Source organism: Pholcus phalangioides, unplaced genomic scaffold (genome assembly GCF_987345545.1).
Source record: "Pholcus phalangioides strain wild (caught in Gottingen) unplaced genomic scaffold, Ppha-v1.0 ptg000008l_1, whole genome shotgun sequence".
In the NCBI taxonomy this organism is placed as follows: Eukaryota; Metazoa; Arthropoda; class Arachnida; order Araneae; family Pholcidae; genus Pholcus; species Pholcus phalangioides.
Genome location: NW_028301601.1, coordinates 26242944 through 26266493, shown reverse-complemented (window position 1 = coordinate 26266493; position 23550 = coordinate 26242944). Strand labels below are relative to the sequence as shown.

At 36.3% G+C, this 23550-nt stretch overlaps 2 protein-coding genes across 2 annotated transcripts in view; both read right to left on the bottom strand.

Moving 5' to 3' along the window:
- Positions 1 to 8235: 8235 nt before the first annotated feature.
- On the bottom strand, positions 8236 to 15252 carry LOC149084104 (uncharacterized). Its single transcript, XM_089234448.1, has 4 exons — positions 15185 to 15252; positions 13653 to 13920; positions 10568 to 10614; positions 8236 to 9414 (listed from the first exon to the last, which is right to left on the bottom strand). Exons 2-4 carry the CDS (start codon positions 13660 to 13662, stop codon positions 8902 to 8904), a joined length of 570 nt encoding a protein of 189 aa, XP_089090574.1. The 5' UTR covers positions 13663 to 13920; positions 15185 to 15252; the 3' UTR covers positions 8236 to 8901.
- Positions 15253 to 18392: 3140 nt separating this feature from the next.
- The window catches only part of LOC149084103 (nose resistant to fluoxetine protein 6-like), a 34438-nt gene continuing 29280 nt past the window's right edge, over positions 18393 to 23550 (bottom strand). The window contains exons 14-15 of the mRNA XM_089234447.1: positions 21376 to 21518; positions 18393 to 18808 (exon numbers count right to left, since the gene is read on the bottom strand). Coding sequence (XP_089090573.1) covers positions 18668 to 18808; positions 21376 to 21518 — 284 coding nt within the window. The 3' untranslated portion in view covers positions 18393 to 18667. The remainder of the gene's footprint in view (positions 18809 to 21375; positions 21519 to 23550) is intronic.

Genomic DNA, 23550 nt, shown 5'->3' with positions numbered 1-23550 from the left:
CCAATGCCTACAACCCCAATCTACAAGTTCTCAAGTCTCCAGCTGCTCTAGAGAATTTAACAGCCAGTTGGAAAAGAAGTTTACCTTTAAGGAACTGCAATCAGCAATCAAAAGAGGTAAAGACTCTGCTCCAGGTCCAGACGATATCCCCAACAAAGCCATTCGCCAACTTCCTCCAGATATCCTTCAATTCCTCCTCCAAAATCTCAACTCTCTTTGGATTACATCTTCTGTTCCCGAATCTTTTAAAGAAGGAAAAGTCATCTTCATCCTAAAAAAAGGAAAGCCTTCTACTGATATTAATTCATATAGACCCATCACTATGATCAATACCTTTACAAAGCTGTTCGAACGAATCATTCTCTCTCGTCTTCAATGGATCTCTCTTCAGCACAACTTTTTTCCTCATAATATCTATGGATTTCGTCCTAAAACAGGCACTGAAAGCTGTCTTAGAGATATAGTTGCCTGTATTTATACAAGCTTCTCGAAAGGCCACCAGGGCTATCTGATTGGTTTGGATATACAGAGCGCATATGATAATGTTCCTCATGATATTCTGATTCGTAAACTTTACAACATTGGTTTTGGTACTGTATTTTGCAAGTGGCTCCATTCATATCTGTCTAATAGAAATCATCACATTCATTGGAGGGGCCATACGTCGCCCAGATTTCATATTAGTAAAGGTCTGCTACAGGGCTCTAGCCTTTCGCCTTTCCTGTTTTCGGTTTTCACACTAGACCTGATCCCGTTAATTCCAAATTTTGTGAAACTTTTTGTATATGCAGATGACTTGATTTTATATGCCAGCTCTCCGGAAGGATACCAAGCAGAGGTTTTTCTTCAGAAATCTATTAGCATTCTTAATTCTTGGGCACAAACGAATGGTCTTCAACTTTCACCTAGCAAATCTCAATTCTGTATTTTCTCTCGCAAAAAAACTAATCACCATCCTTCGTTTGAAATTCATAACTCCCAGATTCCTTACCACCCTTTCATCAAAATCCTGGGAATCTATTTCGACAAAACCTTGAACTGGAAGAAACAAATTCTTCATCTCAAATCTACAGGAGCTTTCTCAAATAACATCTGCCACTCTGTTGCACGGTCAGCTAGAGCCATTCCCTACATAATGTTAAAACCAATTTTCTTATCCATTATTTCAAATATCTTGGGATACGGTGCAATTGCTTGGGCAAACTGCTCGAAATCCCTTCTATCTTCTCTGGATCCCATATATCATTCAGCCATTCGCTCTATTCTTGGTCTTCCCTGAAGCACCTCGGTCATTAAGATGAGATCCCTCCTTCAAATTCCATCATTGGAGAACATTATTCTAAACAGAACTTATATGGCTCTCATCACCGCAGTTAGCTCACCATCTCAAAAATTTACTCTTCCTACTATGAATCGTTCTTCTGTCTTTGGAAATACTGCTCTTTGGAAAAATAGATGCGCCAACTCATCTATTTTCTTAAATCTGCACTCATTTATCCCATTCATGTACAAGGTTCCTCCATGGTCTGTCAACAATGTCTTTATTCAAACTGATGTTTGGGAATTCCAAAAAACGCCTAAAAGCAACCTCTCTTCAATTCTTTTCAATGAATATTTTGAATCGGTGAACAACAACATCATTATTGCTACTGATGCCTCAAAAGCCAAATATACAACTCTTGGTGCTTTTTTCCCCCAGGCTAATGTCACGAAAACATGTACTGCACATCCAAATGCATCTGTTTTCTCCGCTGAAGCTCTTGCAATTGCATATGGCCTCAACTGTCTCAACATCCAAGACAACCCAAACATCACAATTTTTTCAGACTCAAAAGCAGTTCTCCTTGCCCTGAATAATATTAGCATCCACTCACATTCTGTCATCTTGTTGCTCTATAACGTTATTGCGCATATTTGTTCTCAGATAAATTCGCTAACTCTTGTATGGGTTCCAGGCCATGTCAACATCTCTCTGAATGAAATTATTGATAAAGCAGTCCATAATTTAGCCACCACTTCTGTTCCTCTGACAACTCCAGCAGGTTTCTTCATTGAAGACTACAAAGTCAGAACCCGAGACATTCTCACATCAACTTGGCGGAATCAACTTCAAGTGGCTTGTCCATCTCAATTTTCTATTTTCCTCAATTTTGTTGAAAAAATCTCCAGAAAGATGTCATCTCGAAAAATTGAAAACCTTCTTTACAAACTCACTTGCGAGCGAGCTCCGCTCAACAAGTACTTACACACTATTAAAAGACATAGAGACCCCTACTGTTTCAATTGTCCAATGGAAGAATCTGCTTATCACTTCCTTTTCCAGTGTCCTTTTTATCAAAATATTCGCAAGTTTATCCTCATTGATCCTGTTTCAAAAAACTACATTTTAGAGTGGTCAGATCTGATTTCTCTTCCTCCCAACATTATTTCTTGTTTGGTCCAAAAATATATTTGGGCATCCCATCGTTTTGATTGATTGTGTGTTTTTTTTTTTTTTTTTTTTTTCTGTTCTATCATGACTAAAATAGAGGGCCTCTAGCTTTAGAAGTGCTGCATCGTTGCCCTGTGCAGCTGAAGATATCCCACTCTTCCTTTCCCTTTATTTTGTTTTCCTTTGCTCTTAATTTCTGGGAGCAGTCGACAATGATTAATATTTTTTTTTCTTTAATGTAGAAAATCTCTACCAGCCGCAGGGAGAGGGCCTTGCTGTAGCCAAAAACCCTGCTAAAACTAAACCATTGATTGATTGATTGATTGATTGATTGAACTTTTACCGCTGCTTTTGGGCGGTTAGCATTACCGGCGATGGTAAACGCATGCGCGCTACTGGCTTCCTATCGTAAATATTTGCCGTATCTTCAAGCTCTGGAAGAAATTGAAAATATAGAAAGAAGATCGCGGATCGTTTACAGTGATAGGTGCTCAGATTTGGACATGTTATCTAATGAGGATTTCACGTCCCGGTACAGAATAAGTCTGAGCACTGCAGAAGAAATTTTACCTTTGGTTAGAGACAGCTTGCCTCCAGATAATAAGGTAAATAACAGCCTATCGCCTGAAGAGAAGCTGTGCATTGCGCTAAGGTTTTATGCCTTAGGGCAGTTTCCAGCTGACATTAGGAGATTTGGCATATGTCAGCCAGCCATCAAGCAAGTGTCGAAATGCCTTGCTGGACTGTCAAGGCAACACATCACATTGCCTTCCACTGAAGGTGAGAGGCAGGAGGTGAGTCTATTTCACTATTTAAAAAATTATGCATTGCTTGTTTCATTGTGTTTACATGTGCAAAAATTGATTTAAAGTTCAGTTATAGAGTTTGCTAATTGAATAAAAAGTTATTTATTGTCGAAAAATATAACTATATAATTTTTTACGCGTAATCAAACTAGTTGTAAAATTCTTGCGAAAAGGTAAAATTCTCATGTGAAGGATATTCATTATTAATAGTAACATGACGTCATAACATAAATGATCTTTATAAATAACAAGAATATTTAGCGACGTATTCACAGTTTTGTTGCCTGTGAGCTACCCTTCTCTCATTCCAGTTTTCTTTTCTTGACTACTCATTTCTTGAATTTGCTGCCTTATGTCATAACCCATTTACGCCCCCCCCCAATGTCTTCAGGCAGGGCCGCAACTAGGGGTTGCAGGCAGGTCTGGTGCCCAGGGCGCCAGACTAGAAGGGGTGCAAATTTCACTCTTTAACCTCTCCTTCAACGTTATGAGGGGGCGCCAAAATGTGTGCTTGTCCAAGCTTACCAAGCATCTAGTTGTGGCCCTGTCTTTAGGTTCTTCTTGGTCACTCAGATGCTAGCACACTGTTTTGGTCACTCACTCATGCTCAACACTGTCTGTGTCACTCTTTCGGCCATTCACATGCTTGCACACTGTTATTGTCACTCATATGTTTGCAGACTTTTTCAGCCACCCACATGCTTTCACACTTTTTCAGTCACCTGCATGCGTACACACTTTTTTGGGTCATGCATATGCTTGCACACGCTTTGCATCACTCTTTTGATCAATCACATGCTCACACATGATGTAGGCCACTCTTTTACTAACTTATGGACTCACAAACCTCTCACTCACTAACCCAGTCTTTCAGCGGCGGATTCTAAGTTATAAAATGCTTTGGTCTTCGCTCGTTTTGTACTAATTTAGCCATTCAATTACTAAAATTTGCAGGCCCCTGGCTGTTAAGCCCCAGCCCCCCCCCCCCGTTAAATATGCCACTTACTTTAATATTTACTGTAAATATGTCAATTATATACCCCTGAAAATACCCCACTATTTGAGGATATTCTCTGGAAGGACCACTATCAGAAATAGGCCTAACATTAAAATATTTTTATTCTCGATGCTAATATTCTCAAGTTATTTATAATAATAGTCCTTCCAGAGAAAATTTGCAAAAATATTTAAAGTGATATTATTGATAAATTATTTCAACACCTCTCCTGCTACCCCAGAATATTCTGCAACTGAAAGCTGTCACACATTATTAAGTGAATATAAAGAAAGTTTTGATTTAAAATTGAATTATGTTTCATATTGTACACAAAATTAGTGAAATTTTCATTTAAAATAAAAATGAATATTATTGATTATTCTCAAATTTTTACAATCAGTATAATATGAGCAGAATATTCTTGTTTTCTAAATATTTTTACTTCAAACAAGTATTAATAATCATAAGCATTTTTGTACAAGCTTGAATAATACATTCATAAAGATTTCTTCCATGCTCAAATTTTCATGTATGCTTGGGAAAATAAATTTATATATTTTTTTTATGCTGGCTGGAACAAATATAATCAAATTTTTGTGCATGCACAAATTGATCAATAATGGAATACCACAGTTACTCATTTCCTGATGAACACATACTTGCCAGAATCTGAAGTGTGATCAGGAGCATTGCAATAGTTTTAAACATGGTGGTGCTGGTTTTGAGCATAGGAACTTGTTATATCAAAATATATTTTGGGGGTGCTCCCACCAATTTGATAAATTACAGCGGGTGTAAGAGAGGAAGGGTTCTGGGAATATCAACCTTGCAGAAAGATTGGGGGAAATTGATGTTAAAATATGTGTTAAATATAGCAATATAAGATGTGATACAGATTTGAGTTAGTAGTGGTATTCTAATTTTTTAACGTTATACTTTTTTTTTGTATGCTCAGATTACAATAGCCGCGGTTCTATTTGGAGATTTTTATGTATTATAAATTAGTGTATCATGTATAGTGGGAAACTGAATTGTGTAAACTCCTGTTGTTTTTCATTATAGATTGCTCGGAAATTATATTTTGCAAGTGCCTTCCCTGGGGTGTATGGAGCGTTGGACTGCACCCACATCCGAATCTCCAGTCCTGGTGGAGACCAAGCAGAGGTATTCAAGAATAGGAAGGGGTACTTCTCCCTGAATGTGCAAACGGTCAGCGATGCCGATTTATATATCAGGGATATTGTGGCTCGCTGGCCTGGTAGCACACACGACAGCACTGTTTTTGACCATTCCCATTTGCGATACCTCTGCGGCAACGGTTTTATACCTCCAAACTACCATCTCCTCGGAGACAGTGGCTATGGTTGTTTCTCCTTCCTGCTCACTCCCATTGCAAATCCCACCACAGATGCAGAGAAAAGGTGAGCACTAATACAAAATGTCCAACACTGACCTTTGATTAGAGTCCATTCAAACTGTTTTTTGATGTTGAAAGTCAGAATTCAGTATCCTATAAATGTTTTTTTTTTCTTTGTAGATACAACATTGCCCATGTTGATGCACGGAATGTTGTGGAAAGGTCCTACGGTGTGTGGAAGAAATTATCTTGTCTCTCCACTGGTTTGCGATGCTTGTAAGCATGGGAGCATTAGAGAATGCTATGGCCACCGTCGTCGCAACAGCAGTGCTGCACAATATATCGAGAGCAATGGGTGACAGCTCGGGAGATGAGGATGCTTCTAGTGGTGGTGGCGATGATGATGTTGAAAATAACCTTCAAGAAGGCCGGCGAGCCCCCTGCAGTATTTCTGGGAGGGCTAAGCGGAACACAATAACAAGAAACCATTTTTAATTAAATATTGATCTGTGACTTGCTAGCCAGCCTCAATTTCTCTTATTCCTGGTTCTTAACACAATAATTAGTCTGCTCATTGGAGTCCCCTACTCTGTCCTATGTAATTCCCAGAGCAATCAACACATGGAATGTACTAGATACTGCATTGTTTATGTGGCAAAAATTAGAGTAAGGGTTGTAGGATATAAGTGGTATGTAGGCAAGCTGGCTATCCTCATCATAAAAACAAGTATTCTACACTCCATATGGTGATTGTCTTCTGGGTTAGATAGGATATACGAGGATATCTTCATAAGCGAGCTTGTTGTTTTCAGAATGTTCAATATCAGAAATTGACCACTGCTTTCACATCGCTGGTTAGAAAGCCGCAGATGAAAATTTGATGAAATCAAATAATTCACATGCTATCGCATAATGTATCATTTCGCACATATATCTATCACTTTCCCCTTTGCATTGTACCCTCTAAATTATGACACTCTGTATCAGTAATTGCTACTGCTGTTTCTCAATATGCACAGCATTGCACACTCCCCATGTTTATCTATTTATATATCCTGTCTCATTTTGCACACATATCGCTTTGTACTTTGAATTGAATCCTCTGCATCATGATACTTGGTACTGACTGCTGTTTCTCATTGCCATATCCTTGTACCCTTTCTATGGTTATCTATATACTGGGTGTTTCAAAACTCAATGTACAAACTTTTAGGGTATTTAGAAAACACAAAAAATGAAACAGGAGAACATAGAAGTGTATGACCAAAAACCCCAGTGGTAAAAACAAGAGCACTTGTAAAGCTTGCCATGCACAGGCGAACTGTCCTTGTGCAATGTATAGCTATATAAAGTGTTTTTCCACCCATTATAGGATGGCCATTTCTGTATTTTTGTTTATCCTTCACTTGATCAGGTTGGGGTTTCCGGTCATACTGTCCCATGTTATTGTTTTGCATTTGTGTTTTCTATTTCCCCTAAAAGTTGATACGTTTAGTTTATAATTGCCCTGTACATTCACAAGATGCACAGAAATGTATAATTTTAATGGAGTTGAAGCCACAATTTTTGGTCTGCTTGCATTTTTTCTCTGGTAATTCATTTCCAAACAAATTTATTCATTCTGGGGGGAGGCCATTTCAATGTGACATCAGCGGTTAGATTCACAAGCTGATCTTTAAATCTGCTGTGACTTTTGAAGCACCTTGTATAGACCGTCTCATTTTGCACACATACAGTCAAATCCTGTTGAATCCCGCCATCTGTCTTAAAGAATTTTGAGTGCTATAACGAGGTTGGCATTACATTTCAGAGAAGCTTCGCTACATAAATTCACACGTTGTTATGAACTATTGCAGCTCAGCACCTTACATTAGTGTTAATCAATAAATAACCCATTTTATATGCATTCAGTTTTGAGATGAGAAAATTAATGCAATCATAAAAAAACTAACAATTACTTGAATTACAATCTTCCCGCTTTCCAGATATTGAAAGAACAATTCCTTTCTATATGATAATAAAGCAAATCAAGGGAGATGATAGCACTCGAAACATAACCAGTTAGTAAAAAAAGCTACTGTTGAAATTTTTTTCTTTGCAACCTTCAGCACACAGGTGCCTCATCAATAAATTTGTTTCGTTGAATACATTGGTTGTTTTGAGTCCTACACTTGTGCAGGTATTCATCAAACACACATTCACCTTGTATACATCCGAACAGCGGTTGGAGCTACAACAGGTTTTTTTTACATAATAATCGCTGTACGCCCCGAAGCCGAACACTGACAATCATTGCCGATGTATAACAATCTCAGTAAGAACTTGGAGAAAGACTTTTTAAAAAAAAAAAAAAATGAAACTGCAGATTTTTAGTGAACATTTTTAGTCAGCTGAGGGTTTGGCCTATACAGAAAATTTGTTCACTGAAAAGTTATAGTGCTAACCAGGGTTGGTGATATCATCACGACACTGTTATATTATTAGCCTGAATATATGAATTAAAATTTTTTATTGATGACCTATCTTTTTTCTTCTGCAGTGGCTTTATTATTTTGTTGAATGTTTTTTACCTGAAAAACAGTGAAAAGGTTATGCAGTGGATTCCACTTGGGTATGTCATGAGAAATGTGGGAAAAAATTTTGAAAGGGAGATTTTGAGCAGAATCAGTTTTGAGTTGGGACTACAAAAGCAAGCATAGTAAAGAGGGATTGACTGTACTCCACTTTTTTTTTTAGTTGTATTTAATTCAACTTTTAGGACAAGCTTGGTAAGCTACCGTTAATTTTCATTGTTGATTGACAGAGGGGTGGGAAGAAAAAAAGACATACCGTTCAACATACAAAATATAAAATTAGCTCTATTTGCAGCTGATGTGAGCATGTTCATTTTTCTTTTTTGCTACGCAAGCACTCAATTATGTTTCTTCTTCGCAAATTATAGGCAGTCGTCTCATTTGTGTGCTCATTTATCGCAAATACTATAGACATTCATTGTCCTATGGGGGGAGGGGGAGCAAGCTTAGATTATAGCGTTATTTTCCAGGATAAAAACTTCCCCTTGAGAAAATTCTGTGGATGCCTATGGAGACATACATAAGGTTTTTAATTGAAATATGTTTATTATGTACAGAAAAAAATGAAATGAATAAATGAAAAGTTAAAAACAAAATGAATACATTAAAAATGGAATGAATAAATGAAAAGTTAAAAACAAAATGAATACATTAAAAAAGAAATGAATAATATTAAAAAAAGGAATGAAAAATGGAAAAAAAATTGAAATGAAATTAAATTTTATATGTACAATGTATTAATTCTCCATTTTCTTTTGAAATGCCTCAAAAATAGCTAACTGTTTTTCAAGAATTTTTTTCTTGAATGCGTGCAGTTCATTATGTGACTCCAGTTCTTTTCTTCGCAACTGCATAATTATAGCATGTTGCTCAATTTGCTGTTTTTTCCGAAGTTCATGCAGTTCAGCCTCTCTTTGGGAATTCTCCTGTATCGCTTCAGATACTCTTTTGGCTGACACTGCAGATGCTGGAACAGCTCTCTGCTTCCTCGCTGGGGGCCATTTCATCACTCTTTGTGTGGAGGTAACTCTCCCACCAAAAAAACCTCTTGCTTTCTTTGCAGGTGGCTCTGCTGCTGCTGTTGGTGGTGGTCGCACCATACTGTTTTTGGGGAGTTGGGAGGATGTCCCCTCTCCGAGGTCGTATTCCAGAAATGAGCTGCTCTGGCCTTTTCTAGAAGGTGGTGTTGAGGCTTGCGATGATGACACGCCTGCATCGAACGACGGTCCTTCCCCAGGATTGTTGCTATCCTGCAACGACACATTAGTGTAATGAATGCATCATACATAAAGGTGGTTGATAAATTGCTACTTATATATCAGTGCCCTCATGCCAAAAGCATGAATGATACTTTCCTCATTGGGAAAAAAACAAACGGGGGAAATGCAATTTGAATGTTGACTCTATCCATGTACGAGGTTAATTGCCTAAAATTTTTCAATAGGGATACACATTTGCATATCAAGCATAACTTAAGATAGCAAAATAAGGTCTCGCACAAACAAGGTGATAAAAGAAATGACAAATGAGCACATTCATGCTTCTGGAATAAGGGGGACCAGATGTGAGGAAGAACAATAATAGCACAAGCAGTGTTTCTCATAGAAGCAACACCAGGGTGATTAGAGCATATTATTTGCCTGAGAAGGTGGGGGGGGGGGGGGCAATGAGACAAACAGATGCAGACCTGTGGTGAAAATTATGAAATGCATTTGTAAATATTCATAATTAATATTCCAAACACATTCTTGAATGGATATGAAATTTTCAAATATTGTTTTGGAGATTTCTTGTGAAGAAAAATTTTCTAAAATTTTTAATCACTATAAAAATTATTGTAATGTTCAAAAGTTTCCAAAAAACCTTCATAACAAAAAGCTAATGCGACCTCCCACAGTAACAGAGATTATTCTCAAACTTTTATTCTTCAAAACCGAGTTATATTTCATAATGTAAACAAAAGTAGTACATTTTTAGAACGCAGTCTAAATTATTCAATTTTAACATCCAGGAGAATATTCTCACTTCGCATCTCTATGCACGTTCATGAATAGCTTTTCTTGTTGGTGAAACTTTTCCTCTCATTAGATTCAACAATATTTTGAATATTTGTAATTGCATGAAACTCTTTTCATTGCATAACTTCATCTTACATTGCAAACACAAAAATATTTTCTCTACTATCAACTTATACATAAGTGAACTGAAAATAATTTTGTGTGAATTGCAATAGAAACTTATTTTAATTAATTTTTTTTGTATGATATTTCACACAGTCTACATTTTATTTTGACATGCAATTGCAGAAAGCTGCATTAATAAAAAAGAACTTGATATATGTACATAGAAATGTGAGGCGAGGACATTTCTCCTGAATAACAGTAAACATTCGTATCATCTTACCTCATCGTGTTCACAGTAGCTTTGTGCCTCTGATTCGGCGAAAGAGACTGTAAAGATAACAAAAATCAGTTTCCAAACAAAAATTTAAAATTTCCATATGTTGCTTAATAATGGGGGACAACGGTTTAAACACAATGATTTCTTACCATCAATGGGCTGAAAGTCAGCATCAGAGTCGACTGCGTTTGACAGGGGAACTCTACTGGCACCTATGGATATTATTCGCTCCTGCAGTGGCGTAACGATAGGGGCCTGCAGTACACCCCCGCCAGTCTTGAACAGTTCCCTCTTTTCTTCTGCCACACTCTTCAACGATTGTTTCTTCATATTCCTGTACCTATCGTGCAATTGCTTGGTGGTCCTGGGGAACACTCCTGGCGATGCATTGAATTTCTCCCTCAGGACCTCCCATGCATTTTCTTTTTGTCGGTTAAAAACCGCATTAGTTTTTTTTATTTTCGATCACGTCACTATACTCGCTTACAAGAGCGATCAAAATATTGTTTTCTACATCCGAGAAATTTTTTCGTACTTGCTTTTCCATGGCTGTAATGTAAGAGGTAATGTAAAAAAGTAATGTAATAGAAGAAATTCTCCACGTGCAAAAACCACGAGGAGCAGCGGAGAGTTTGTTTTCCTTTTTCGCTTTAGCACGTGACTTTCTTCAATGAATGAGCGTAGAGCATCATCAGCATCGACGCTTACTATTTGAGTTGGGTAACTGTTTACGGAGAATACAGATTTCCTTTTACCTTGGCCACGCCTTACACTACTCTCCTGGTAACTACCGTATGGTGAATACGGCCGTTAATGACTCCTCCTGATGTTGAAAGGCACACTGCAATAAAATCAGAAAATTTTGTGCCACCCTTAGACTCCATTTTAATAATCACATGAATTTCAGGCGACCATTTACCCATTTTATAATCACCACGTCGACTGAGATTTGTCAAGCCCTGAGCTATATGTAAAATAGAGTTGCCCTGTTTTCATGTATCCTGTTTGACCAAGTAGGACTCAAGATCATCATTTGGCTTCTGGGTTTCTTTTGGCTATAGTTATCAATTGGTTATTGTTATCAGAAACTATACGAGTCCTCATTTTGGAAGAAAAAATATTGGTTTGTTTTTTTTCTTCATTTTTTATGAAAGCCCCATTTTTTGTGATTCCAAAACAGGCCTTTGACGCTTAGAACCGAAGCTATGCCCACTTTAGAGTTGAATTTTTACCAGGATTGGCAAGTTTTTGACGGTTTAAACATTCACATCAAAAACCTCAAATATTGTTTCTCAATATAAAAATTCTCATTGGAAATGCACATGTTAATTACATGTAATGTTCAAAGTGACTGTTATACAAAGAATAAATACTTAATATGATTGTAAAATAACTTTCTACTCTAAAGAATTATTTTGGACAATATATGTTTTCTTTCTTACAAATACACTTTTTAATAAAGCATAGCATAAATGCTGAACGAAAAACTATGGAATGATTTAATATTCTTCAATCCAAGATGATTCTTGATCCTCCAAAATTTCTTTAACTGCTTATATATGTGTATTGATATAAATCATCTGTTGTACTCTTTTCATAACAGAGAGGTATTTAAAAAAGTTCTTTTACATCATATATGTAATGTTGTTTTCTGTTATTATTAAATTATCTAAATAATCACTGATATTCAAAGCGATACCCTTATCGTGCATAACATTAGAATATATCTAGCAATCAAAATAATAAATTGTAAGACTAAAATTTTCTCTAATTTGGCAGTGCTAGCTTGTATATGATGCTTAAGAAACTCTTGTAACTTAGTGCATGAGTAACAGCATTTATAATGCAATGGTTTTTTTGACTGAAGCTGTATCTAAATATGCAATGGGCATCATGTCCTGCCAGTTCTTTGATTAAAAATACTTGTTAAAACTCTGGATTTATATGACCTAAGACATAAAATTTTTAGGTGAGAATAAATGAGCACAATTAGTATATTAACAGATGCTACACGAGAAATTTTATATGGAATAAAATTTTGTGGGTAGATCAGAAAATTTAAAATATTAAAATAGATATTTTGTGCTCAGTAATTATAATTCAAAATATAAAAACCATGTTAATCTACATAAAAGTGTTTTGTTATTCAACCTATCTATCAGGTTAACAAAAACTATTTGACATCAGTAAAGTTTTTGACTGTTTTAATACTGAGCTAAGAAACCAAGTTACATCAAGTAATCTGTGAATGAAAATTTTAATGGCGTTTTATGAAGAATGTTATTTCTGACATTTTACTTGGGTTTAAAACACAATTTCTAAAAATTTATTGACTGTATCATTGCAAAATTTTTATTATATTTTGCCATTTATTATTAAGTGTCATAAACCAAAACCTAAGGTGTATAAAAATCTAAGTATTTGTCTAATTGCAGTGTTTTACATACACGATATGTTGTTAAGTGAGATTTCAAAAAATTCCCATGTACATTAATTGAGTAAAATGATACTTTTGCCAAAATTTGGGATTCAAATCGGAGTGAAAACGTAGTGTAGTTGAAGTTATATGATGCATAAATGAAATATAACTTTTTTTAAAAAAAGTATAGAGAATAATTGAGGCTAAACCTAATCGTAATATAAATGAGAAAGTATTATAAATTAGTTATATAAACAGAGACACTGTAAATAAGTGATTTCCCAAATTGTCTGGAAATACAATATCCTGTTCCCGGAGGCTCAAAAATGTCAGAAATTTAGAAACCCTAATGCCAGCCTCTCTCGCAAAAGTTTTCTTTAGGGGCAGCACACAAGGCTTTGCGCCCAGGCTGCCGTTAAGCTCGAGCTGCCCCTGGTTGAGGGGGCCCATGGTACTATTTCTAATATAACATTGATTTTTAGATTGTTTCTGTAGTTTTCATGGCTATAACATTAAAAAAAAAGAAAAAAAAAAGGCACAATTGAATATAGAAAAATGTAGGTTAGCGTGTTAATGACTTCATTGCTACCAACATGTCATTAAATATAGAGGTAGCTCAATAACTAGAAAAGATGCATTAAGGAAGGGGGAAGAATCACAATTTCTTACCTCTCTGCATTGGTAAGAGCCAAAGGTTTGCCCAAAGTGACTTTGCCAGTGCTGTACTTTGATTCCCGAACTTTCAAATAATATTATTTCAGCAGGACACTAGACATTCATCTTTCCGCTACCCTGACTTTTGCAACCTTTATGGCTAGTGCATCTGCTGGCGAAATTTCCTGACCCATGACAGACAAAGGTCTTCCACATTCATTTTGTATCATTCTGATGCTGCTTTTGATAGAAATATTTTGACTGCCTTTCCAAAGATCAAAATCTACAAAAAAAGAAAATAATGTATTTCAAAAACACAACTCAGGGCCAGAACTGAAGGAGGGGGGGGGGGGGCAACAAAATTCAGAAGGGCTGCTAATTTTACATGGGGAAAAAACACGGTTGCAAAATCATTAATCAAATTCTAGTGGTGGGAGCAGCAAAATCACACTTGGCCCCACAAAAATCACAGTAAACCCTTACAGCGGCAATCTTGAGATATATTGTTAAACTTGATCTACTTTATTTTGGTCACCCCGAAATATCTTGGGTTCTTTTAGCACACTTTTATAAACATAAGTGGCAATTGCGATGCACATCAGGAACATTTTAAAAACCGATTAAAGGGTTAAGGTTCTGGCGTAATTTCCATTTTCAGTCATTTTAAAGTTGTCGCCACTGGCGATTTCATGGTGGGGTGAACAAAAAAAAAAAAGTTTTAGCTTTGTGTTTGCTTTACACGCAAACGTATAATTTAAGAAATATGTCAGATACTAAAGATATTTGTTTACGTAGATTAAATGAATTGATGGAAATACAGTGAACAAACTTTATAACGACCACGTTCTTATCACTACCCGATTCTTCAATGTTTCCTATAGTGGAAAAACCATTATTTTATTCTAATTAGCTTATTTATTCAATATAAATTGAAATAAATTTTTTAAATGTATCACGATATCCTCATTGAACCTTGGTTTTCCCGCATGCTGGAAATGGACTGGACTACAAATTTCAATAAGCTGGATTCTCTCCCAATTTTTAAGGCATACCATTAAGGCAGGAAATAGGCTACTTTAACTTTGATGCCACCCAGTGTCATCTTAATGCATGGGACCACCCCAGCGTGTGGGGTCGCCCCCACCCACAGCCTGAGGGCCTCGAGAGCAGCATGACTGAGATCCGGTTTAAATTAGTAAGCATGGCAATTGGTGGGCAACAATTTCTGTCTAGGTGGGAGTCCCTCATTTTTTCCTATCTTTTGGTCGGTTTGGGAAGGGCCCCCCCCCCCCCGGCACTGCGTACGCCTCTGGGGCCCGTGATGCTCTTAGAACGCCCTTGCCCAGCAATTTTAATGATGGTCGTATCACGATTTCCTTGATTTAAGGAAGTTTCTGTGCATATATCTGCATTACTAATGTCACCCCCTCCCCTCCCGATAAAACAATTTTCTCAATTTAAGGTATGGAAATGCCGGTTTTACACAATTCGTTAAATCGAAGTTCGACACTTTATTACGAATAATTTTAACAAACGAACCAACTCACCCAGGATCGATGAGAATACACGCTCATTTTTGTTACATCATCGGCAGCCAATCGTATCACGGAGCCGTTTTGGGTTTTAACGGCTCATCACGTTGGGAATCACTGTATCACTCCACTTTATAGTAATGTGCTGCCATCTAATGTCAAATTTAAAAGTCACTCATGTGGTGATGATGAAGTTCAAAGTAAAAAACTACATTCTTTATTCCGCTCAGTTCCTTATAAACAAAACTCATAAACTGAACTGGAAATTTAAACTGAAAGTTCGGTTATTTTATCTGAGCATAAGGAGACGTCCAAAACGAAGAACCTCTTAATTAGCAGACGACAGACAAGAAGTCGGTTTGTTCGGTTCCCTACAAGCTGAGCTCACAAACAGAACTGGATGTTTGAACTGCCAGTTCAGTAATTTTTTCAGGGCACAAGGAGACGCCCAAAAGAAGTAACCTGGAAAGAAGCAGACGACAGAGATTCTGAGGCTTGAATCGAGTTTATATTGTTGGAGGGAGCCTCCAGCCGCCGCGACCGCAGCGACATCAAATACAAGGAAATGACGTGACTCGGTGAAAACAAACTTCCCGCCTGGCAATTTGCCCATAGAAATGTACAGTTCGGTCTCTAAATATTGGGTTTTAAAGATTAAAAAAAAGAGAACTTTTTTAAAGGTGAAAAAAGATTAAATCATTCATTTTTCATTAATACTGGAATCATTTCATTTCTTTCATTAATGTGAAATAATTTCTTTTATCTCATTGATTCTGAAATTATATCTCATTAACTGATGGAACTGTCTTTTTCATTAGTTTTATTATTATATCTTTCATTAATTTTATTATTATTTCTTTCATTAATTTTATTATTATCTCTTTGGGGCCGTTCAAGTATTACGTCATCATCGATGGGGGGGGGGGGGAAGGTTGCCGATTTGCTGACTTTTGATGACAAGGGGAGAGGGGGGGTTTTGATAATGCTTACGTCATCAACCACCCTTTATGAAAATATGAGTTAGGATTCAGAGGGGCAGAGCTGATGACGAAATTTTACTGACAAGGGGGGGAGGGGGACAAAAATGGCTAAAAATTTGCTTACGTAATACTTGAACGGCCCCTTTCATTAATACTGAAATTATCTCTTTCATTAATTCTGGAATTATCTCTTTCATTAATTCTGGAATTATCTCTTTCATTAATTCTGGAATTATCTCTTTCATTAATTCTGGAATTATCTCTTTCATTAATTCTGGAATTATCTCTTTCATTAATTCTGGAATTATCTCATCAATGCTGAAATTATTTCTTTCATTTATTGTTTTAAATTCCTGAGGATGCCATAAGGAAATAACGGGGGGAATTGTGTTTTGTTTTCACCGAGTCACTTGATGTTCCGACGAAAGATGTTGGGGGACACCGTTCTCAGCACTGCCAAGGCGGAGACCGCTGACGTCATACTCTCCCCAGTAATATAAGCTCGATAGAGGCTTGATTTATATAACGTTGATTCCGGACCACGCTAACTATTATTAATAATTTATGAATTTTGTCAAATTAATTTAAATGCAATTATTCCCTCTCAGTGGATCGTGTTTGACTACGATCCAGACTATCAGGCGTTCATGAAATAATGAAAAAAAAATGAGTATAATAGAATGCGTTCTCTTTGTGAAAAAAAAAATTTACCCTTCAAGATTTACGTTCGTAACTAGAAAAGTTTGTATAAGTCGGGGAGCAACTACATAAAAATTTTTTAGAGGGGGGCGGCAAAAATTTTTTTGGCACTGTGCCTAAATTCTACTAAGCCCGGGCCTGTCTCCTATTTTTGAATTTAAATATCTCAGGGAGTTAAAACATGTAATTAATGGAGTTAAATGCTGTTAAAAACATGCAATTTGTTTGTTCAGCTCAGAAGAGAAAGAGCAACAACTGTCTCATTGGAAGTTAGAGGACGGAGGGATCGTATAAAAATTTACACTTTTTATTTCGTGCACACTGTATTTTCATCCTCAGAACTCGTACGAGGTGATTTCTGGTCACGTTCAAGGTCAGATTTTGAGAATTTCTAAAATTAGAACCATAGCACTACGACGAACGGTTGATGACTGTAACAACACTCCAAGGAGAGACCATTAGATGTTAGAATGACCCTAAAATATATATATATTACCAATAGGCAGTGCCGCAAGTAGTGGGGGGGGGGGAAGCAGGTGGGACTGGTGCCCCGGGAGCATCACAAAATTCAGCATTAGGAAGGGGGTGCCTGAATGAGTGGTTGGTCCTTGCGCCAATAATTCTCAAAAATCTAATCTACTCCTAAATGAATGGTTGCCCCGCCTGACCAAGTATCCAGTTGCGGCCCTGCCAGAAGGTATCTTATTTCTGACGAATCACCATTATATTGGATATTTTTCTTTTACATATATTCTCAAGTTTTGTAATTTACACCTGCTAGCATTTCTTTTACTTCTATAGATCAAACTGCACAGTTGATCTACTAATGACCTACAAAAATCATGTCCTTATTCTGTAGAACTTGGTTTACTGCATGGACCCATCTGGGCACTTCTGGCACCGGGATGTCAAGTGACAACTAGATCTGGTTCCGATTTTCAAGAGTAAATATGCAAATAGGTAGGTAGGAATTTTTAGCTAGGTAGTAGTGCCTATCGCAGAAAAATCGCTTTGTATGTGGGCGTATGATGATGTTAAGACAGCCCAGGGCGTACTTTATGAAAATTGTGAAAAGCTAATCGAGAGAAAAACTCAGCAAAATAATGTGAAGTCTAGTTTGCAATATTATCAGTTTCTCGTCTGTTGTGTCATCCTTTTTGATAATGATCTTCAACTATACAATCAAGTATTCTTAAAATTTTAGGATCTTCTATCGGATGATCGATGTTGGAAAAAAAGTTGTACATTAAAAAAAATACCATTTGATATTTTTTTGTGGTGTCCTCTTTTGTAATGATGCCCTATGTTGTCAGAATTAAGTTTGTGTTGTTTTATACTGGTGCTGCTATCTGGCTCTCATATTTAGAAATGAAAATAACGAAAATGCCTGAATTTCAATGTTATGTAAATATTGCATTGATGATCTATCTTTAAGTACAGTATTGTAAGGAATGTACTGGTGAAAAATGGTGGAAATGTTGCAAATCGTTGATAAATAAAAAACAACTTAATTTTTCATAGTAAGTAATTTTGGCCACGATATATTGAAGAAATTCTTTTATTCGCTTGACGTTGAACCTCATTTGTTCAGATCATGAAATGCTACTTTACTGAAGATATAGCATCCAGAATACATTAATTTACTTCCTGAACGAACAAAAAAAAATCTCAAGTCAACAAAGTATTGATATTTCATCTTGGATGTGAATGATAGAATTATTTTATAAGGAAAAGTTTTTAGGGATATTTCATCTCGCACTTCTTGGAGTATACATTAAGGCTGTTCTTGATTTTTATGGGAGGAATGTGAGTGGAGCTGTCAGCCTGGTGATTTATCTTGTTTATTGCCATATCTTGCGAGAAGCATCTTCTCAATGGCCATCATCGGGGATTCGATCAAAACAGCTGCCACTAATGCCATGCAATAAGCGACGAAGAAGAAACTGAAGAAAAGCGTCACCTAGTCATGAGATAAAATAATTATAATAATTACCAATCAATCCTAAAATACATAGTATGTGTATAACGAAAAAATCAGTAATTTTTCGATGCTTATCACCAAAGAATCAGAATTTCAATTTAATTTTAGTATTGAAATTAGGTTGTAATAATGAATTTACTCGATTCCTAATTTTCAGAAAATCGGCGAGAGATAATTTATGCTTTAAGTGAATAATCGTAGATTAGGCCAATAGCAAAACTGAATAATCGTTTCATCCTTCTACCAAGTCCAAATTTCCTTGGACTCGTTTCACAATGCTCTATCCGGGCAGCTGTAATCTATGTAGCCTACGCAAGAAGCTACTTTTGCAATGGCCTACCTGTAGTGGAGACAAATGTAATGTAAAAACAAAAAGCAGCTTCATTTAGTTCTTGGTCAGTTCCTTTCAGCTGACCATGGCACTCCATGGCCAAAAGACTCTCAGGGAAACTATGGAACTTTGCAGTATATTATAAATAAATAAAAATATATCGTAATTCGTAAAACATAGCATGCTATTCATATTTCTCACACAACAGATGGCTAATACAGTGGAACCTCACTTATAATCTCTCATTTACACGACTTTCACATTTATACGTGATTTTTGACGTAATACAATGAAAACGAGTTGCGGAAACAGTTCTTATTGCATATTAATCACTTCAAATACCATAAATTGTAGGGTGATTGTTAACATATATCAAAATAACCATTGAGCTGGCTTATATTCATTTGGAGTGGACACTTTAGTGATTTGCTTATGGCTTCTTTCTGAGAATACTCAAACGCAGCGAGCCCTAAAGAAACTGAGTCTCAATTGACGGCTACAATTCAAACATTCAGAAATGACGAGCCGTCATTTCCTCCCAATAGTTTTAGCGTTAAACTCAGAGGGTGGGAACTTTCACATTGGAATAATTTGGAGGGTTTGCCAATGAGAATGAAATGGTACGACAATTTTCCATTTCGGAATTAGCTCATAACCAACTAATATACAATGACACTGAGAGAAAAGTGGAAAAACGTCTTTTTGAAAAATCATCCAAGTAGGGGATGGAAAATCATCCAAGTTAAGGGGACACCAGTATCGATTGGTAAGGGATAGTTCTAGGTTGTGGTGTCGCAGGGAATTTTTCTCTAATAGGGTTGCCAATAAATGGAATAGCTTACTTACCCCCGGGGGTAGTAAATTCTAACACAATTGACAAGTTTAAAAAGAAATACGATAAACATGTTGAGGTAAATCGAGAGGCTATCCATACTTGGAATAAGACGACCATAAGGATTTTTTATGGGCATTGTATAATATTTTATTATGTTTATAAAGTTTTTAGTTTTTATAAGTGAATTTTTAATAGGGGGTTGCTGTATTTTAGAAATACATGACACCCACATTTGTTACGGGCATCTTTTTCTCAGCAACCTCGTTGGGCATTTTGCCTTGCACTGTATTTGTAGAGATTAGGGCTTTTCTCGCTATTCCAAAAAATTCCCGATCCTGAGACGTAAAGGTATGAAAAAAAATGTATGCCCGGTCAAAACTTTTACGTGCAATAGATTTGTTCAACTCAAGCTCTTACATTCAAAACATAATGAATAAACAGTACGAAATACATTGCGGAAGGAATCAAGTTTTGTTTTAACGGTTTTTTAATGGTTTACGCCTATGAAACATCGTATTAACCGATGTTTTACTGTATACGATTATTTCATAAGTGGGTAAAACTCATCGAAATAATCAAATATTCTGTAAATTATTGAGAAATTAATTTCTCGTATGAAAAAAAAAAAAAAAGATAGAGAGTGAAAAAATATGACCAAAATTTACATGCGAAATTACAAAGTAGTAATTTAAATCAAAAATAGATGACGCTAAAAACCGAGACAAATTTACTTCAGCACGCATAATTTTTGAAACCGAAACTGTTTGAAAAAATTATCAAACTCCTCTGTGATGAAATTTAATTTTTAAAAATTCAACAAATAATAATGTACAACATGAGTTCCTTCAAAAAAGAATACAAGACAGATAAGCATATTGTTGAAAATTCATCAATTCACAAATTAGTGCTTCAAGCCAACAGCAGATGTTGCTAATAATTGCTTTCTGAAATGGGCATCAATTGAAACTGAAATGGCTGATTTTAAGAAAGTTCATTTTGAGCATTTGGAGGGTACAGGAAAGGCCGTCTTAAAAGCACCATGGATCCCCCCCTGGGTAAAAATCTTGTAAATTTATGATTTATTTTACAAAAGATCTCATTATCACGAGACCCCTCACGAACTGCTCGGACGGAGGCTGCGGGCGGTGCCTGGGTGATCCTATATGCTAAGACAGCCCTAAGTACAGGTCTGCCGGAAAGAGACATATACCGTACACACAGTATGTGTTTCTTTCAAATATAATTATATGTATCATTTAATTGTTATCAGAAATCCCAAATCCCGATATGATCCCATTACATCGGCGCACATAGCGTACAGTATCGTGCACTGTATGTTAACTCAAGTAGAAAATATTTGTCAGCAAAATAGGTGTATACCAGAGTGAGATGGTTTAAATAAAATGGTGTACGAAGAACATTGTAATACATCATCATATACACCGGATGCAGCAGATACGCACAGTACGTTAGCCGGCTCAGTGGCATGAACATGTCGTGAGACAAAAACATGTTCACTATACCTATTGAAGAAAAAAAAAACAAAAGATACACGTGGGTTAATGAACTTGCAATAATCAGAATTAAAACGGTAGAAATATTACTATCGTTAAAAATATTCATGGATTAGAGAGACTTTAAAATTTTTTGACTGTGGAAAACTTTCCATTTCTACCGTAATCATTTCTCACTATTGTACACCCACGCTGAGTTGGCCTCTGGCTACGTCATGAAACGTCACGATGGGCGATTCCATTCATCTCCTTTCGGTAAAAAGGTCGCAGGGAAAAGGAGCAGGTTGATATTTTCCGTTGGCGTCTTTTGTGTTCCCGTTTTTCCTCCTTGGAAAATGAACCCTCCCTTCGCGCGTCAAGGTCAGAGGCCAACTCAGTAAGGGCATACAATTCATACAGTCGTAAAATTATCGGCAGATTTGTCTCTATCAAATTTTTATAGATAAATGGCCATACTTCGGACACATTAATGAACGCATCTCAAAATAATTATCTTTGCAATACAACACTTTTTAGCATGCATCCAGTCATAAAAAATTCCTTACAGAAGAATTGACGGTTTAGTAGCAAGTTAGTAGTAGATCGATATTATAGAAGTACTAGCTATAATATCCGGCGTTGCCCGGGTTTTCTTCAATGAGGCTGTTTGGATCACGTGATATCTCCCTCTTTCTTTGAGGGACATGCAGACCGTGTCTAAGTTAACCAATATGGCGACTTCCTGTGCGACTCATGAAATAAACAAATCTAGATTTAAAGAAACATAGAAATGAATTTATACTTTTCTTTCCTTTTTTAATGTATTCCTTTTTGCTATGTATTTCTATTCCCCCCCCCCCCCAAACTTCAAGTTAATTATCTGCCTGTTTCAGCTTTCAAAAATGCTTAATTAAAGCTGTGGAATTTTTTCGATGCACTTTTTACGGGTCCATAATTAGTTTTAAAACAACCTAAACTAATATATGAATTGATGCAGTTGAATATCAGAAGATAATACGGAGACATTAATTTTTCATGCTTGAGAAGATATAAATAAAAAGTTGAAATCAATGTTATTACATGAATACCCAACTCAAAAGTAGGTCCGGCTAATTACTTCATATTCAATCTCCTGCGCTTAGTATACCTCAAAGCAAACACAATATTTCAGAAATCGGGAATTCTATACAATTTTTAAAATTATTGATGTGGCGGAAAACCCCACCAAATTTCAGCATTTCTACAGTAAAATCGGCAATTTTAACAGTGATTTCTATGAGTCTCACCCTTTTCCTGACCCTCAAAGCGATGCTGATGGTGATTTATGACGTCTATTCCAAAAGCCTCACTACTGAGAGTATTGAAATGCAATTGTATTGAATAGTAGTATTGTGTAGTATTGAAAGTATTGGCAAACCATTATAAAGGCATAAACTATTATACATATACTATATAACTAACAGGATTAAAGAAGTGACAAACCATTGTCAAGGCATATATACACGTCTGAAACGCATTGCTAGGGAACCACGGTAAGCAAAGTAAACGTTCGGAAAGTGATTGTTGAGGTCCGAAAACCATTGTTGCCCTACAGTTTTTTGCCCATTTGGGGCACTTACCCTTCTCTGACAAAAATTTAAAGTAGCCTATCGTTTAAGTCGGGTCCCATTTGGTATATATGCAAAATTTGGCGACGATCCATCTAAAATTGTAGATTTGTATAGAGAACATACACAAACACAGACACACACACAGACAGACAAACAGAAAGTCAATTTTATATATATTGATAGATAGCTCAAAAATTAATGTTATTGCATGGGTATCAACCTCAAAAGTGGGTCTGGCTCATTATTTTATATTTAATTTTCTAGGTTTCGTATCTCTAAGCCAACTCAATATTTCGAAAATCAAAAACTCAATTTAATTTTTAAAATTATTCATGCGGCGGAGAACCTTACTAAATTTCCGCATTTCTATGCTAAAATCGGCAATTTTAACATTGATCTCTATGGGAGATCGTGTTCGTTCGCACCGGGTCACGTGGTTCCCTCGCATTAGA

Excerpts from the sequence above, each read along its gene's own strand:
- LOC149084104 (XM_089234448.1), bottom strand. Across the intron at positions 9,415-10,567 it reads GCTACTGTGAACACGATGAG|GATAGCAACAATCCTGGGGA; the intron begins GTAAGATGATAC and ends GTGTCGTTGCAG.